This window comes from Crocodylus porosus, unplaced genomic scaffold (genome assembly GCF_001723895.1).
Source record: "Crocodylus porosus isolate Cpor-Errol unplaced genomic scaffold, CroPor_comp1, whole genome shotgun sequence".
In the NCBI taxonomy this organism is placed as follows: Eukaryota; Metazoa; Chordata; order Crocodylia; family Crocodylidae; genus Crocodylus; species Crocodylus porosus.
In genome coordinates this window covers 72,377,050-72,394,633 of record NW_017728886.1, presented here as the reverse complement: position 1 = coordinate 72,394,633, position 17,584 = coordinate 72,377,050, and the positions used below count along the sequence as shown (strand labels likewise).

The 17,584-nt window shown below is 41.3% G+C and overlaps 1 protein-coding gene across 1 annotated transcript in view; it reads right to left on the bottom strand.

Annotated features, from left to right (window-relative positions):
* The window catches only part of TGFBR2 (transforming growth factor beta receptor 2), a 75,997-nt gene that overhangs the window by 10,057 nt on the left and 48,356 nt on the right, over window positions 1-17,584 (bottom strand). The window contains exons 4-5 of the mRNA XM_019536270.1: window positions 6,979-7,778; window positions 2,839-2,980 (exon numbers count right to left, since the gene is read on the bottom strand). Of these exons, the coding sequence (XP_019391815.1) occupies window positions 2,839-2,980; window positions 6,979-7,778 (942 nt within the window). The remainder of the gene's footprint in view (window positions 1-2,838; window positions 2,981-6,978; window positions 7,779-17,584) is intronic.

Sequence of the window (17,584 nt, the reverse complement as noted above, 5' to 3'; positions counted from 1 at the left end):
GTTTCTAAATATGCCTTCTAAATTACACTCCTGTGGAAAGAAAAAGCCCAACTTCCATTTTTTCCCTCTACTTCCCCACCCCCTTGCCCCATTCATACTGCTCCATATATAGCGTCACAACATACCAATGCACACTGTGCCCTTTCCCTCCAGCTGCAACCTCCCTCCCCTGCACAAGACTGCTGTTTATGGGAAGATGCTGCAGCAGCTTCATGGTACAGATTACACTGCTGTTTCTTTTTTTTTCTTTGAAATGTATGCTGACTAAATAGGATTGGCATGCTCTAGAGGCTGTGCCAGACAATGCTCTGCTGGTGAAAAGACCTGCCGCCCACCACCACCAGCCCTATACAAACACCTGCACATTTACAAACACATTCCCAGAGCTCCCTTTGTTAAAGCAATAGTCATTGTACCTTGACCCTTGTAAGCAGAAATTAGCTACCTTCCTCACTTCAGAAAAGTAATTGTTTGGATATTAAGCTGCCTACTTCCATTTCAAAACTTCCAGAGACTTTCTCTGAGGATTGGGTACTTACCACGTCTCTGCTGTCTCTGCAGACAGAATAATTTTTGGTGCCTAAATCCTTTTGGTGCCTTTGGAAATCCCAGAATCACTTGTTTCATCTACTCTAGTTCACATGAGAAGGAATTTTTCCCTATAGATGACACAATATAATGGAAGCAAGACAATTCCTTACACACCAAGGGAGCCACTGTAGTAGGAGGGTGGCTTGACTTGTGACAGCAGAAAAAAAGGTCTGGTCAGGGAAAGAGAAGGAGGAAGTGAGAGAGGGATGAGTGGTTTTTGATCATGAATACTGTATGGCAATGTCCCCTGTCTGGTGCAAGTGTCAGATCTCACAACCCAGGAGAGGGTCTTCTGGAGAGAGCTGACAAAAGTCTTGTGATTATGAGGAAGCTGGGCACCAACAGTGAGTTGTGGGAGCCAAATTCTGGCTTCAGTTCTTTGGCTGAATGCTGACACCCCCACCCAAATATTTATGCCTCATCAACATGCTTTCTCTATGAAACGCAGCCACCTCGGGAGATGATTGCAGTAAAGAAGTTCAGGAAATTTGTTTCTGGAGACAAAGGTGATTGAGGGGTAAGAAAAAAAGTAAAATCAGGAAGCGGGTTAAGATCAATGAAGAAAGGCCAGGCACATTGAGGCAGAGAGGCCTTTCCTTTTCCATAGTGGCTTATGTTTTAATTCTAAAGGTTATAGCAGGTCGTCTTTTAGCTGAACAAGCTGGTGATTTTCCTTCCTCATGAAACTCTGCTTATATCCTCTTTTAGGCAGCTGCCTTGTGAGCAGAGCTGCCGTGAGGTCTGCTCTCACCACAAGCACCATTCCGCTGCACTCAGCAAATATCAACAGGAAGGGACCTCAGGCATCAGCAAAGATGAAAGACTCCAGAGGAAACAGCTCACATATATATTAATATAAGTGCGCTGCTAAATGCAAGAAGCACAGAGAGCTCGAGAGACAGGGCAAAGGGCTTGTAATTCAGCTTTCAAATTTTGCCACCAGTGTTTGCAAAGGGCAAATTAAAAGGTGACCCATATTTGGAGGTGTGCAGAGCCACAACAGCTAAGCCAGGAGGAGCTTGTCTTGTAAGATGCTAGGTTGAGGTTAAAGCCAAGAACCACAAAATGCTGATTTAAAAAAAAAAAAAAAGATTGTATGTAGTTATATCTAGAGCTGGATAGAATAATGAATACTTATTTGACAGGATTACTTGCACTGTTCATTGCTCAGAGCACAGCCCATAGAGGAAGACTGAAAGCGAGGCTGATAGCAGGGAGACCAGGGTAGGGGAAACTTGCATCTTAGTATATCTGTGCAGCTACTTATGGAGGTTTCCATGCCTGTACAGTGCCCCAGTAAGGTTAGGAGGAGGACCCACCCAGCAGCGCATCTCTCACCTCTTCACACTGGGGTGTCCACACTGTTGATCTCTGATCCCACTCAGTGCAGTCCCTTGAAATGCTACTGTTCTAATTCCCATAGAAAAGGAGTCCTTAAAATCTTCAAAGAAGGGGAAAAATTTCCTGCTGCACATCTATTACAAGAGCTGTCAAGGTTATCTGCAATATCTCCATTACTCAGCCCTATCTGTACACACATAAATGTGCCAAAGTGTGCGATGTTAAAGTGAATGCAAACATTCCAGAATGCCCTGTTCTACGAGACCAGGACAATTCACATATAACCTAAATCAGGGGTTTATATCAGATAGACTAAATCAAATCCCACTGAGGAACTCAGTATCCTGGGGGCAATTTCCTGGTTTCTATTGTACTGCTCCAAATTGAAGATTTAAGGGTATAAGAGAAATGGAGAGAGTTAACTTTATTGAATGAGCTGAAAATGAACATCTTCCTTATGTTCTTTATTCTGACATTCAGTGAATTTAACTTTGTCCTGCACTTTCAATATTCAGTATCTCACAGGGCATGCGTGTTCTTTTAATATGTTATGGATGTGTTGCTACATTACAAAAGTTGGCATGATGCAGTTGGCGCCCTTTGTATGAAATGAGGTTGAGTCTGTAGGATTTATACAAGGATATTTCTGCTAAACAGTTTGCTCATTTAAATGGTTCTTATTAGATTTCTAATGTAAAATTCTAAAGAGGTAACGCTTCTCCATCCTAGTGCTTCAGACTGTACAGTGCCTCTGATCATCTTGAAAGAAAAACTATGAAGGCAGTTTAGAAAACTCAGGTACTGCAGAACTAGTCCCACAGCATTTAAAGGGATTAAAAACAACACAGAATTGCTTGAGCGTCTCTGAAGAACATTCCTTTAAAAATAAAGGCCCACTGTACATACCTCCAACACCATTGCAACGAGATGTCATCTCCCACAGGACCAAAGCCATAGAGTACACATCAGTTTGCTTGAAGGATTCCATGTTCTCTAGGTTCATTCTGGATTCCAGGACTTCAGGAGCCATGTATCTTGCTGTGCCAACCTGTAGCACAACATACAAGGAACAACTGAAGTGCTGAAACTACAGTTCACATTTTTGATTCTAATGCAGTTTTACTTCTGTTTCCAAACATAACTACATTATTTGATCTCTAGTATGAAACATAGGTCAATAAACCAAATTCTTTGCTGCTTAGAGAATCCGGCCCTGGGTTAATCACCAACTTCCTTGTGACTCAGTGATCCAAGAAGATAAAAACTATATTTAGTAGCTTCTCTTTGGTGTTTATAGAGATAAACCTTGCTGCTTACCTGATGCCACATGCCACATCCATTGCATGTTCAGCATGTTTTTGTGCATTTCAAATTAACGTGACTCACCTTGTGTTATAATGCTACTAGCCCTTCCTTTTGTTTTGTTGATGATATCCACTTCAGTAGCTAATAGCACATAAGAGGGTGATAGCATGGTATGGCCAATACCATGTCTCACTGCTTTTCAACTCTAGCCTGAATGATCATGTACCATCTGCAGTTGTGCTGGTTGGGGTAAGCTTTTAGTGTAAGTCTGGAATGAAACTGCAAATGCATCCTGGACCGCTTAACTGATCTTTTACCAGGCCCAGATAAAATAGCACCCTCCCACCACCCCATAAGAAAGCAAAAATGCAAATGGTTAATGCAGACTCAGTCATTTCAGTGAAAAACAGAACCTTCCACTTGGTTTGGAAAAGCCCACATAAAAAAGCTGACACTACTCATTTTCGAAGTGGTTTTTTTTTTCAGTTTAGGCCCACCCAGAATTACGAACCTTCTGCACTGGAGGCAGAAATATTAATGATAACTCTTCTCAGAGGGAAAGATTTTTTGGCTTTCTTCTGTCCCCCTTGTATCCCAATTGTCACTTCTTTAATTTACATTTAGGTTATATGGTCTGAGTCAGGGACTGCATTTTTTGTTTGTGTGTGAAGCCAGGTAGGCTCCACAAAAGGCATTTAAAAATGCCTAAGTCCCACTGATTTGGGAGTCAGCCGCCTAAAAATATTTGAGGATTTGGATCCCAGTGCACTTGGCTGTTACGGTAATAGAGCTAAAATAATAAAAATAACTAAATACCTTTTCTCTCTCTTTGTATAGCTCTACATGCCTGTAATGTTTGTTAAAGAATATAAAACACATGTTGCAGGAGAAAGCAGAAATGAGGACAATGCTTGATAAGCACCAAAACCCCCTTAGGGTTGCCTTCCTAATACATTTTATTTTGCAAATGCTGCTTTCCTTCCAGGTCTTACTTATGGAGAACACAAAACACTGAAACAGTAGGACAAAGGCCCAGACTCAAGCTTTCTCAATAAAGTAACTTTTGCCTGTTTACATTATCTACAGATTATGAGTGGACAGAAAAACAGATTATAAAAAACTGTAATGGAGAAAGGTTAGAAACCAACTTCTATAATTAGGCTTACTTGTATTGCATATTTGATAATGGCAAATGCATGTTATGCCCCTGGTGGCTGTCTAGGAGAAGAATCAAGTTGGTATTAGGTGTACCACACATACAACAATATTTGGCCTCAGAGGTTACACTCCAGAGCTAAAGCAGAAGACAGGAATTGTTTTCCACAAAAGACAGTTGAAAGAAACTAAAATGTACTTCAAATGAAAATGTTTGGCCTGCTTTATTACATATCATTACAAACCAGGCTTTCCAATTGGAAAGCCTGGAGTCTGTCAATTAAATTTACAGGTGGTGTGTAAAGCAGTGGAGATTTCTCACTCTCTGATGCCCTTGCAGATACACTTTTAGACCTAATTACACCAATTTTAGTGTTGTGTACAAGGGTCTGAGACAGTGTAATATATAATTCAAGGAGCAGGTGAAAGTTTAACCAGGCTGGTTAAAGCTACTATATAGCATGTAATGGCACCAATGGCATGTGACACAGGGGAGACTGACTGCTCTAAAGGAACCAAAAGCTATAAGCAGATCTGAGTTTAAGAGCATCTCTAACTGTACTGTATTCAGTAGTGACCCTGGCATTTTGTGACTCTGGTGGAAGTGGCCTTTTTAAAAGGTGTTTCATTTGAGATGGTTCCTTCCAACTCTGAACAATAATCCCGAAACCTTATGGAGGAAAGTGGCAGACTCCCATTTACATCAGTGGAATTGATACTCTTGTAAATTACCAGAGAGATTTTAAAGGCCAATTTATAACTGATGTAAGGCAGTGAAGCCCCCTTCATTTTACTGGAGCCACACTGATTGAAAGGGTGGCCATAAACAGTCTCTAGTCGAGAAAGAAAATGGTCCCACGTAAAGTAAATTACAGCGTGAACACCTACACTTATCCTTTCCCTAAGCATGCAAACTGTGGTGTGTGAGCTATGAAAGGGTCTAAATATCAGTCAGATCTACTTTAGGACCTAATCTACTTAACACAGGCTGTGTCTACACGAAACGCTTACTGCACAGTAGCTCATTACTACTGCGCAATAACGCTGCACAAAGCCACACGGAGATACTACTCCGCAGTAACACCAGTTACTGTGCTGTTTTTCAGTGCTTGGGTATGCAAGTACTAAATGATAGGGCTGTGCAAAATGGGCCATATTTGTTTCGGAATTGGCCTAAATCAGGGGATAGTGATTCGATTTGTTGATTCGGATCACTGTCCTGATTCGACTGGGCTGAATCTGGATCTGAAGATTCGATGCTGATTAGAAGAATCAGTGATTCGGCCATACTCACATTTTAAAATGTTTTTTCTAAATACCTTGAGGTACCAGGCACGGTTTGTGAATGCTGTGATGGTGGGGCAGATGGAGTGTCCCACAGGAGCTTGGTGGTGAACCCAGAACTTCTGGATCTGCCGCCGAGCACGCGGGGAACACCCCCTGCATCCCATGGTTCAGCAGTTGGACACAGGGGGACCCCAGGTGCCCCCCCAGACCCAGGAAGTACCAGTCACCGAGTCCGGGGTGGGGAAGCTTTTGGCCCACTTCTGGGTCTGCCACTGAGCATGCTGGGGATTGCCCCACCATGCTCCTGTGGGACACTGTATCCGCCCCAGCATCTCAGTGTTCATGAGCTGCCTAGTACCTTGAGGTATGTAGAAAAAACATTTAAAGCTGTGTCTATGTCTGAATCATTAAATCCTCCAAATCATCAAATCAATTTGGAGGGTTCTGATTCGATTCAGAGAGATTAAAGTGTCTCCTGATTTGATTCGGATTTGGAGATTTGGCCCGATTCGGTGGAATCCGCAGAACTGAATCAGTGACTGAAGCTTCGTATAGCCCTACTAAACGACTATGCAGTAACAACTGTGCAGTCAGTGTCTGGTGCAGACACAGCCAGAGAGGTCATTTACGGTGAAGGTGTGTTCATGATCATTGCTAATATTTACAGAAGCACTTTTATAATTTCATCTTTAAAGTGCATCTTTTAAGTACACCCAGCATTCCTTTGAAGTAGGTAAGTACTTGCTATATCTAGTTATAAGAAAAATGAGGGACTTATATGTAGTACTTACGCATTTTTCACATTTGTCTGCTTGTGGAGAAAGTACTATATTCCTAAAAGCTTTCTCAGTGATCTTTAAAAAATAATGATCTAGCTATTCTCCCTTCCTAGCTCAGATTCTGATTCTTGTTTATGCTGGTTTAACTCAGAAGTAACTAATGAACTGGATAAGAAACTTTTTAGAGATCATAATTAGGAATTGTGGCATAATATTTCAAGAATATAAAATACCACCTTAGCACAAACAGTGGCCATGTAATCCGGGCTGTATGCACTTCAGTGTAAGCATATGTATGCTGGTTATACTTATATACATAAAGTACTGATCATAACAAACCTGTCATGGCATTATTTATACTGGTTTCTTAATACTTAGGTTACAGCCTCTTTATTTAGAAAAACTGTCACATCTATTGCTAATAATTTTAAATGGATATCATAGCAGGGTTTTTTTTTTCCCTTCAGTCCCAGAAAGGAACTCCAACTCCAAAACAAGCTGCTTTAACATTTTAACTCACCTGTCCACTGTTAGCCAAGTCGTCCACAGACAGCGAAGGATCAAGCCTCAGGGATAACCCAAAGTCACACAGACAGCAGGTTAGGTCATTTTTCACTAGGATATTGGAGCTCTTCAGGTCTCTGTGCACAATGGGCGTTTTGGGTCGACCACAGGGTGTATGGTCGCTGTGGAGGTGGGCAATCCCTCGCGCCAAAGACCCACCAAGCTTCCACAGGTCCTCCCAGCTGATGATGTGGCGTGTAAGGTACTCCTGCAAGTTTCCTCTGGCATGGAAGGCAGTAATCAACCAATACTGTTTTCCTATCTCTGTCTTACGCTCCTCTGCTGTCAGGAACTGAAGAATGTTCTCATGCTTTAGGTTTACATCTGAAAATATATCCTTTTCAGTCTTCCAAGAAGCATATTCTTCATAAGGGAAGATCTTGACAGCCACTGTTTCATACTGCTCAGATGTGTTTTGCTTCAGTTTGGCCTTATACACTTCAGCAAACCTGCCTTTTCCTACAAGAGTGTCTAGCTCGATAGGCAGTAGCTCAGTGTTGTGGTTAATGTTGTTGGCACAAGTGGAGCTGATGTCTGAGCGGTCATCATCTAACATAATGGCACAAACATCACTGCAGTCCTTATGTTTCCTGGGCTTAACATTCTTCTCCCATGCTTTGTTGAGCTTCCTTCTTCGGTGACTCCGGTAGCAATAAAAGATACCGACCACAGCAATGGTGATCACAAGTAATGGGACAAGACTTATAACTGTGACTTTAGTAATCTCATCTAGGATTTCAGGACTTGGTTGGGTATCTGAAAGTACAAACAAAATCATTGTTCAGGTTTATATACTAAGAGAGGTACGAGCTAGGGCACCTAGCTCTAGGAAAATGCAATTTAAGTATGTTAAACTAAGAACTGGTTAAAAACGGGGGGAAAGGATGGGGTTTTGAATTTTTTTAAATTCCAAGTCAAGTTGAAAATTCGCAACTTGAAAAATTCTTTCAACCATGTCCAGTGAAAATCGAAATTCATTATAGCTTAGACTAGACATACTGTTCTGTTTACAAAAATATATGTGTGCATGTACAGCTTCCCAAACCGTTTAAACAAACAACAAGCAACATTAATAACAACCTTGCTCTGTACACTAGGCTTCATTTAGAAGGAGCCTTCTAATGCAGTAAAAGATCCTAACCTGTTAATATAGTTAATAGGGCTCTTCTCTTATGAGATCAGATTTATTGTGCATTTTGGATGAAGTCTTGGCTCTACTGAATAAGTGCTAAAATTTCTTCTGACTTTAAGAAAGCCAGAATTTCTCACTGTTCTGGCATATTAGAAAGTCTTTCTTAAATTATTTATTGATGACATTAATTTATTTAATGACAAGAAATACTTTTCACTTTGAGATGACTGGCATGATCAGTAGTTTGGTGATACAGCACCTGCTGCCTCTTTGATTCCATCTCAGATCCGATGTTCAAAGGATACATGAAACTATTTTCATCCCAAGCTATTGCTTGTACATGCACAACATTATGCCTACACACACACACACACACACACACACACGAATACCATTCACTACCACATGTGCTTCTACATATGTGCTGCAGGAACAATCCTTATAGCTTGCACATCCGAAAATGTTAACATTTAAGTATCAATGTTCATTTTTATGCATTTTTTCATGGAGGCTAGGTTTGACTGTTATTACCATCTAAAATCTAATGTATGTATAATGTCCTAGGGACACTAAGTGGGTGGGTGGTAGAGTAAATATCTCAAGCGGTGTATACCATATCACTTATCTGGTATATTCGTGGCAATCTCAGCAGAGGCAGAAGTCTGAGCCACCTTCCTTGCTTAGTGGTCCTTCCTCTGGGTCAGTCCTGAGGCATTTTTTAATGAAGGTGGATAACTGGCCACAACCGAAGCCTGCATGGTTACTAAATTGCAGACCTCTTGTCAGGCACTCTTACACTTCTTTAGTGTCAGTGTACTGGGTTCTTTTGACAAGATACCAAGGGAGGAAAGGAAGTTTCTTCATACTGCATTTCGTTGGATTTCTATACCCAGTTTGCTGTGGTACACAGAAATGCATTTTCTTAAACAACTTTTTTTTTCAAGTACACTCAAATTGCTTTATGTTATCTCAAGCAATGATTACAAGAAGCCCTGAGAGTTGGCTGAGTGGACTAAGAGCTCTATCCTGAGCCTGAAACCACTACCAAGAAGTCTGGCCCATCCAACTGCTTTTGCTCAGGATATGGCAAATATTAGAAAGGAGACACTGTAGACCACCCTTGAGCATGCATCAGCAGGCTTGAGACAATCTCTGTACCTCACTCTCCCAAGGCCACTTTCAGCTGGCTATACTACATTATTTCTGGGATTTGGCATACCTGGAATGAGTGCAAGTGGGTAGGGCACATCCCTTGGTGGTGGTCCCGGACTAAAACATGGAGAGAGTGTAGACAAGCTGTAAGACACCTAAACTAGTAACTACAGCTGAGTGAGTGTCTTACATTGGCAGTGCTACACTCAGGGGCTGTTTACAGCAATGCCATTGTCTCAGGTTTTGTATAATGAGCTAATAAGTCAAGAGGAAGCAGAAAACCAGTATAATGTCTGAGACAGAGTTGCCACTATATTACACAAAACTTCTAGTTAATTTTCTTCACTTTCCCTGCACTATAAGACAGGAGAGCTGCTTAAAACGTCATATAAGAGTGTGCAAAAAAAAGAAAAGAAAAAGCCTTTTATGGTCAGAATGAGTGCCATATTGTAACCCAAGAATCTGACTTCCACCACTCCTCATCCCTCCCCCACAAAAAATCACTCCTATATTATGGATTTCTATTTAACAGCAAAGCTGACTGTTTTTTAAAAGGCAGGAGGTAACACAAATGAGAGGTATCTTTTAAGCTGAGAATATATTGACTCTCCCCTGTTTGGAAGGGCATCTTAATACTCAACCTAGCTCTGTTCAAAGAGTTCGCTAATCAGGTATAAACCAAGTAACTCAATCATGGCTTGTCTGACACAGTCATTAAGGAGGGAGCTCATTTCCGTTCAATACTGACATTCTCAGCTATCACAAGTACACTACTAATGACACACGTGCATTAATAAAAAGACAAAAATTTCCTTTTGCATTTGTAACTGGCTCCTGCTAGGTTCAAGAAAAAGGGACGGTAAAAACAATTACTCTAAAATTATTTCCCTTGGCATATCACTCTGTGCCTATATTTAGACATTCATTGCTGATCAGTTCTCTCACATTTCATTCTTCTGCTTCTCAACAGACTGAAGGGAAAACTTATTGAAAAGTATATTTAGAAACTAACATCCTGCTGTCAGTAAACAACAGTCCCATGCAGCTTATTTTGTGCATTCCATGTTTTCAGGAAACCTACCAGAAAAAAAACTTAGGGGTATCATCTAGTAGACTTAACTGAATTATTCGCTGAAATGGGTAGTTCTTTGTATTTGGTTGCAAACAGATTTTGCTTCCATCACTGTGCCTGCTATTTGTAATTGCTGGATACATTTATGTATTTAGGTTCATGGCTGATGAACTTATTTAGGTTTATGGCTTCCCCCCACCCCCCAGCATGTATTTAGTATTTGAACTCTGCTATTTCAGCTGTGCCATTAGTCACCTGTGTCACATGAGGTGGTTTCTGCCTAGCCAGAGATAAGAATGCTGAGGACATTTTAGGATACATTTAGCCTTTCCTGTCTTCCTTTGAACAGGAAAAGGCATTATGCTCAGCTATAGACATGGGGCCCAACTTCTAAAATATTGGTTCCTTCCTGACTGAAGGAGAAAATTAGATTTACTGGCTACCTAGCTAGCCGGACTTGCAATTACATGGCAAGGGGTGAGGACTTTCAGAGTAGTCATATACACACTAGATGCGTCTACCCTAATAACACTGTGCAGTAGCATCTTAGTGCAGTTTTTGACAGGCACACTACTGCACAGTGTTATTAGGGTACTGTGCAGTAAGCATCACAAAAAAATTGTGCGCTGGTACTACTGCGCAGTACCTGTAGTTACTGTGCATTTAGTTACTTCATTAAGCAAGTACTAAACTAAATGCACAGCAACTACTGCACATTAATGAACGTGTAGACATGCCTACAGAGTTGCACATGAGAAGACTGTGACTCAGTTTATTCCCAAGTGTATTTGACTCTGAGTGTCAAGGCTTTCCATCTACCTAGGGGTCTCTTACTTCTGTCCATCATTATAAAATCTGAATGCACTCTTTATTAGTTGGAATTGAAAAAGAAAAGTCTCTAGTGGACTTCATGAAGGTTCTGGATCTTCTCCCTTTAGTTAGCTGTACTTGGGGTACGTAAATATTTTTTTGGGTGGAAAATGATACATGTTGCAGGTATAACTCTGAATATAGAAAAAAATTAGGTAAAGAGCTGAGCATTTTGGCTACTGACTCCCTATATGCCCTCTTATTCCTGGCCTCATACTGGCACATCCTCTTTGCCAGGGAGTGAGGAAGTGGGAGAGGTAGGCTGGGTAGCATATAGGGTGTTGTCTCAAAGTAGGTCCAGCATCTCGGGAATTCTGAACTGAACCAGCAGATCTAAGCTAGGATTGAACCAAAAATCAAAATCAGATAGATTACATGTGTTGGGTATATGTGTGTGTTCTGGGGGTTAAGGAACTTTCCTGACAGATGTATATGTCCACATGCTCAAATATATGTCTGTGAATCAAACCCCACAATTGCTCAAATGAAAGTACCTCTTTTCCTCTGTCCATCTTTGTTTATGAAAAAGTGTCAGGAAACAACTAGATAGAATAGCCATTCATTTTTCTTGCCAACATGCTTTGAAATAATTTCCTCCGCTACTTAGTGAATAGGAGAGTAGTAATATGTGTAGACCCATTACTCAGTAACAGCAGTATTTCTCAGGCTTAAAAAAGTACTAGTAAAATAATATAACAATAGTCAATGGTGGCTAAAAGAAAGCTTCCTGTGTGCACAGTACCCTAAGCATAAGTCATCTCCATAGCCCTTGACACTACCTTAAAAATTAGGCAAAATAGTATTCAAGTGCTAGGAGAAATAGAAAGATTTCAGCATCCTGTATTAACAGTAATGAAACTACAGCACTCTTCATTTGCTTAAATACTAAATCTTTGAGGTAGATTATGTGTTTTTGCATACATAAATGGCACCTAAATACTTAGGAATAAAATAACAGGATTGATAAAACTAGGATCTCTGCTATACAGCAGAGAACAGATACACAAGTAGGGGGGACAGGATGAGTATAAGGGACAAGGTATAAGGGACAGCCTTTATTTACAAAGCTGCTTTGTATGACTTGTACGACTGCTCGTATGACTCCCAGTGAGATTGTCAGTCTATTCAAGGTGGCAAGGGAATGTTCCATACTGTCACAAGTCAGCTTAAACTCACTGGCTGCTCTTGAAAAAATACAACTTGCTCAGCTACAAAAAGATCTTGAAAGTGTATCCTGCACAAAGAAATATTTGTAACCTTGAGATCAGGGTCTTGGTCCTGCTCCAGGTGTTTTGCCCTGTTCCCTCTGCACAAGGCAGCCCTTAGACCTGACTGCAGGACAACAATTCAGGTTTGTGGTTTCCAAGCTTGGTTTCATTCCACATTGGAACGAAACTGAAACCTTTTAAATATTTTTCATGAAAATGGAACTGCAGCAAAAGGTCTGGCTTTTGGATTGAAACCTGAGCTTTTTTTGACTTGGCAACAAGCGTCTGTGTATCCCTTTGATAGTCAGGGACTGGCCTGGGAGGGGGAAGACCAGGTTCAAAGCCATGCTCCCATTTAAGAGTAGAATTTTTCATTACAGTTTAGGCCTCCCCAAACTGCCAGGGACCAAAGCCCCAGGGGATAACATTCAAGAGACCCTCCTTACTCTTGCTCTCTTCTTCCCCTTCAAGCAGATTAACAGGCCTCTGTAAATTATTTCAAGTCAGTGCAATAGCATTGAAAATGTTCAGATTAACATGGCTGATTTGACTCCTTACAGATTCAGTCTACACAGATGACCACTCAGTTGGTGCAGAACTACTGAAGTGGCTCCTATTTGTTCTGTCCTTTTGGTCACGAGTTGGTCATGAATCCTTTACTTTTTTCGACCAAGAAATATTGATTCAAAACAGAAACTCTTCACAGCAGTTGATGGGTTTGGACATATTTCTTAACTCAATATTTTTTTTTGAAAAAAAATATTTTTAAAAGGTTGTCAAAACATTTTGTTGTAACGTTATCAAAATGAAAAATTTTGGCATGCTAGATTGAAACAACAACTGTGTTTCAAAGTTTAAGATTATTGTGCTATGGGAAAATAAATGAAAAGAAAAAGATGGAACTTGAAAAGAAATTTTGAAAAGAAGGTATTGAAAACCTGAAGGTGACCCTTCTAACAATACTTCCATGATTTTTGGCTTGGAGATCTTCGACATTTTAGTGTTTTATCATTGTGATGTATTAAGAAGGAAAATAAAGCAGGAAAAATAAATAAGAAAAGGGACAGGAAAATAGTTGTCTGCCCAGGTCTATATTGGCAAAGTGTATGCACAGAACCATAGGAAAAATACACCTGGAAGGGACCTCCAGAAGTCATTTAGTCCAATCTCCTCCTCAAGGCAGGATTTCCCTATCTAAACCATCCCAGCCAAACATGCTCTTAAAAGCTTTCCACAACCTCCCTAGGTAATGCTTAATACCCATACAATTAGGAAGCCCTTCTAATATTCAACTTAAAGTCTTCCCTGTTGAAGTTTAAGATTGGTACTTTTGATTCTGTCCCTGTGGACACAGAGAATAGTCAGTCACCATTCTCTGTTAGACACGGAGCTATTGGTGGCTACTCTTTGAACACGATGATAATTAAACCAGTTATGCACCTACCTTATAATAGTTCCATCTACACCGCATTCCCTTAGCTTACTTACAAGAAATGGCATAGGAGACAGTATCACAAATAGACTAAATGCTAACGATGATCTAACAATGCCATCAAGTGTAAGGATGGGGATTTTGACTGGGGTGTGCCAATACTCCAAGTTAAAGCCAGAAGTTCCTGTCTAGAGGGTCCTGCCCCTCCGCTCAGGGTAAAACCGATCACCATGTTTGGGGTCAGGAGGGAATTTTACTTCATGGTCAGACTGGTATGGAGTGTGGGGGTTTCTGCCTCTCTCTGTAGTGGGAGATGTGGCTCTCTACTTGGGATCTCTTGAGTGTATAAGCAGGATACCAGCTGCCACATAGCAGGTTATGTCTTGTGTCATGTCTTGGGTTGTGTCGGGGTTGATGGCAGTGTTATTATGTTTAGATTATGGATGTGTATGGGATGGTTTGGATAGGGATGATCCTACCTCAGGCTGAGGGTTGGATTAGATGATCTGTGAAGGTTGCTTTGAACCCTGCTTCTCTCTTACGATTTCTATGATAAGCCACCAAATTCCATTCAGTGATGTCTGCAGTTGAAAGAATTTTTCTTTCCTACTAAAGGAAATGCTGTTGAGATCAGGGGTGTAGGTTGTAGCCGTGTTGGTCCAAGGATGTAGACAGAGACAGGTTCTTTGGGTAAATCCAGTATCTGTTATTAGACCAACTCAAATAGTTGGAAAAATTCTTCTTGGCAAGCTTTCAGACACAAACACTCTTTGTCAGGTTGAGGAAACATCTGCAGATGTAAATTGAGGTGGATACTAGGTGGAGACAGGTTGTGGGGAGGGAGGAATGAATGTAGCTGTAGTCAAAGGATGAGAGACAGGGAGGCGGGGGGAGAGGGAATGAGAATAGCCACTAAAAAGTGGAGCTTTTTTTTTTTACCAGCTATTCTCATTCCCTGTCTCACTCCACCCTCCATACTTTGACTACAGCTACATTCATTCCTTATCCCTTCCCCCATTCCCCTCCACACCTGTCTCTCACTTACTACCCACCTCATTTACATTTTAACTGACTGCCTTTCTTGCATACATACTCGCCTCTGGCTGCTTTACCACTCTGTCCAGGAACAGCACAGACCATCTGTAGATGCTTCCTCAGCCTGATGAAGGGTGTTTGTGCCCGAAATCTTGCTAAGAAGAATTTTTCCAACTATTTGATCTAATAAAATATATTGGATTTACTCAAAGAACCTTGTCTGCCTACTGTTGAGATCAATAATTTGTAACTCACCCAGAACATCTCTTTTGGTACAGGGACAGCAGTGCATTATCAAGGTCTCCTCATGCCTGAGTAAAGGGAGTGCTTGTAGTCTAATTGGTAGTAAAGGGCTAGGAATGGAAAAAATGTTGTCCAGCCACTTTCTAAAGCAGGGGGTGGCAATTTTTCTCTGGTGCAGGCCACTGCTGAGAACCTGGCCCAGGCCCCGGGCAGCAAGTTGCCATCCTGTGGAACAGCCAGCTGCCTGTGCTTACCCTCACTGATCCTATCCCCTCTGCAGATGCAGAAGCTGTGCAGCAGAGGGACGAGGTGACACAGTGCAACTCCATGCCATTGAAGGCCCATGCCAGATTGGACCTCTGTAGGCTAAATCAGACCTCTTTGCGGGACAAATATGCCCCAGAGGATGTATGTGGCCAAACCCTACTCTAAAGCACCACAGCTCAGACTCCAAAACCTTACTAAGCTTGTCAAAGTGAGAGGATACTTGTCCTCTTGACCTGGTTTATTCACCACTCTCAATGCTTTTCTGTCCAGGATTTCATTATACAACTGATAAATTATCTGCTATAAGCAAGTTTCCATTTTCCAACTGATTGCCAAATATTCTATTTCATGCTCAGGAGCATTAAGAAACTCTTGAATTCTTAGACAGAATAGTTTGTCTGTTCCTTTGTTCATTCCTGGCAGCAGCACATCAATCCTGAATATGCTGACCTAGCATCCATCTGTTTAGAATCTTATCCCTGATATCACCTCCCATTTCTCTCCTCCATTTTGCACGCTCCATCTCACTCTGTATGTATGTGCATCTGCCTGTGACCCTGATGTTCACAACAGAGATTTCTTACACATTTATTTGAAAATTAATATACTTTTACTCATCCTGCTTTGCCTAGATCCTGTTATGAATGCCTTGGTTGCATGACACAATGCAGGTTTTATAGGCTAATTCCCCCCTCTCTAGCTTCAATATGTTCCACCAGATGCCACACATTAACCGCTATTTTTATTCGCAGCCCTAGTTTCACCCCACCAAACTTTCCCAAAATATTGTATTGCCAGTGTTGGTTACAGTTTGTTTCTGTCTGTAATTATTAAAGTCTCTTTCATGACAGCCTGATAAATGCTTGGCCATATTTCCACATTTATTAAGCTTTCAAGTGATGCAAATTACAACAAATATGCCAAGCGGGACCTTAAGTTATGTGCCTCATCTGATTTGACCAAAATCTGTAGCTGCGCACTGCCTGGTTATTTTTCCGAAGAGAAAACAATGGTTTTAGATAAAAACAGAACAAAACACAATCCTCTTTCCTTCTGTTCCCTCCTCCCATTCAGGCTTCCTTCCCAACCCACTAAGTGATTCAGACACTCCATGTTATGGAGGATTTTCTGTGATTACATACAGCTGTAGGCCTTGGGTGGGTCTGCATTGCTGCAAATGCCTGAGAGAAAACATTGAGAACAATGCCAATGCACGAGCAGCAAGAGGCTCTGTGTGTCATTATCCAGTGCAACTGCCCTCTTTTATGGTGAAGTTTGAGTACAGTTGCTTTCCAAGTAAGCTAAATGAATAATGGGAAAATAGATTAATGAAACTATTGGTTAAGTTTTACTTAGGATGTAGGTTGGCAGTTACATCTCTTTGTTGTTCACTGAACATCTGGATGACTGGTCAAACATATGATTGTGGAAGGACTGTTGCTTATCTGAATGCAGGGATTCACGGATTGAATGAGTATATTTACACAGTCATGCTCACATGACCAACTAATTTTAAAGCCAGAGTACACCTATTTAGCTAAATACAGTCATTGGCATTTTTATTTCATCAAGAGAAAGGAAAGCAAGGATCAGGGGATGGGGGGTGGGGGAAGAAAGAGAGGACATTTAATGCTTTAGAGACTAAGGCTGTGTACCTATATGAGGGTTAAGACAGTCAAAAATCCCGAGGCTGAATCAATTCAGTCTTTGCAAGTTAGTCTAAACTGCAGCAATTACACTGAGAAAAAACTGTACACACATTCACTTTTCATTCGGGAAATACAGCTACATGTCTGCAGTGGCACAGGCCAGAAGCTGGGAGACACTAGAGCATGGCTCTCTGGAAGATAGTCAGGTCAGGCTGTGTGTTTCCTTCTTTTTCTTGCTACCTCTGAGGTCTCTGGGATTTGCAGTCCAGAACCACAACAGCAAGACTCTCCAGAGTTGCACATTACTTCCTCTTCCTGCTTTCAAGTGCCTCTGGGATTTGTCGTCCACAGTGACAGCCAGCACTAAGTTTAGCAGCAAGGAAGCTCTGGACTCAGAGGAAGGTCAGTTTAACCCCCATCACTGGGCCCAGACCCCAGCCAGGGTTTGCCTTGGGAGGCCAGTCTCTGCCTTCCTCCTCCCCTCTCCCCCAACTCTTCTCTG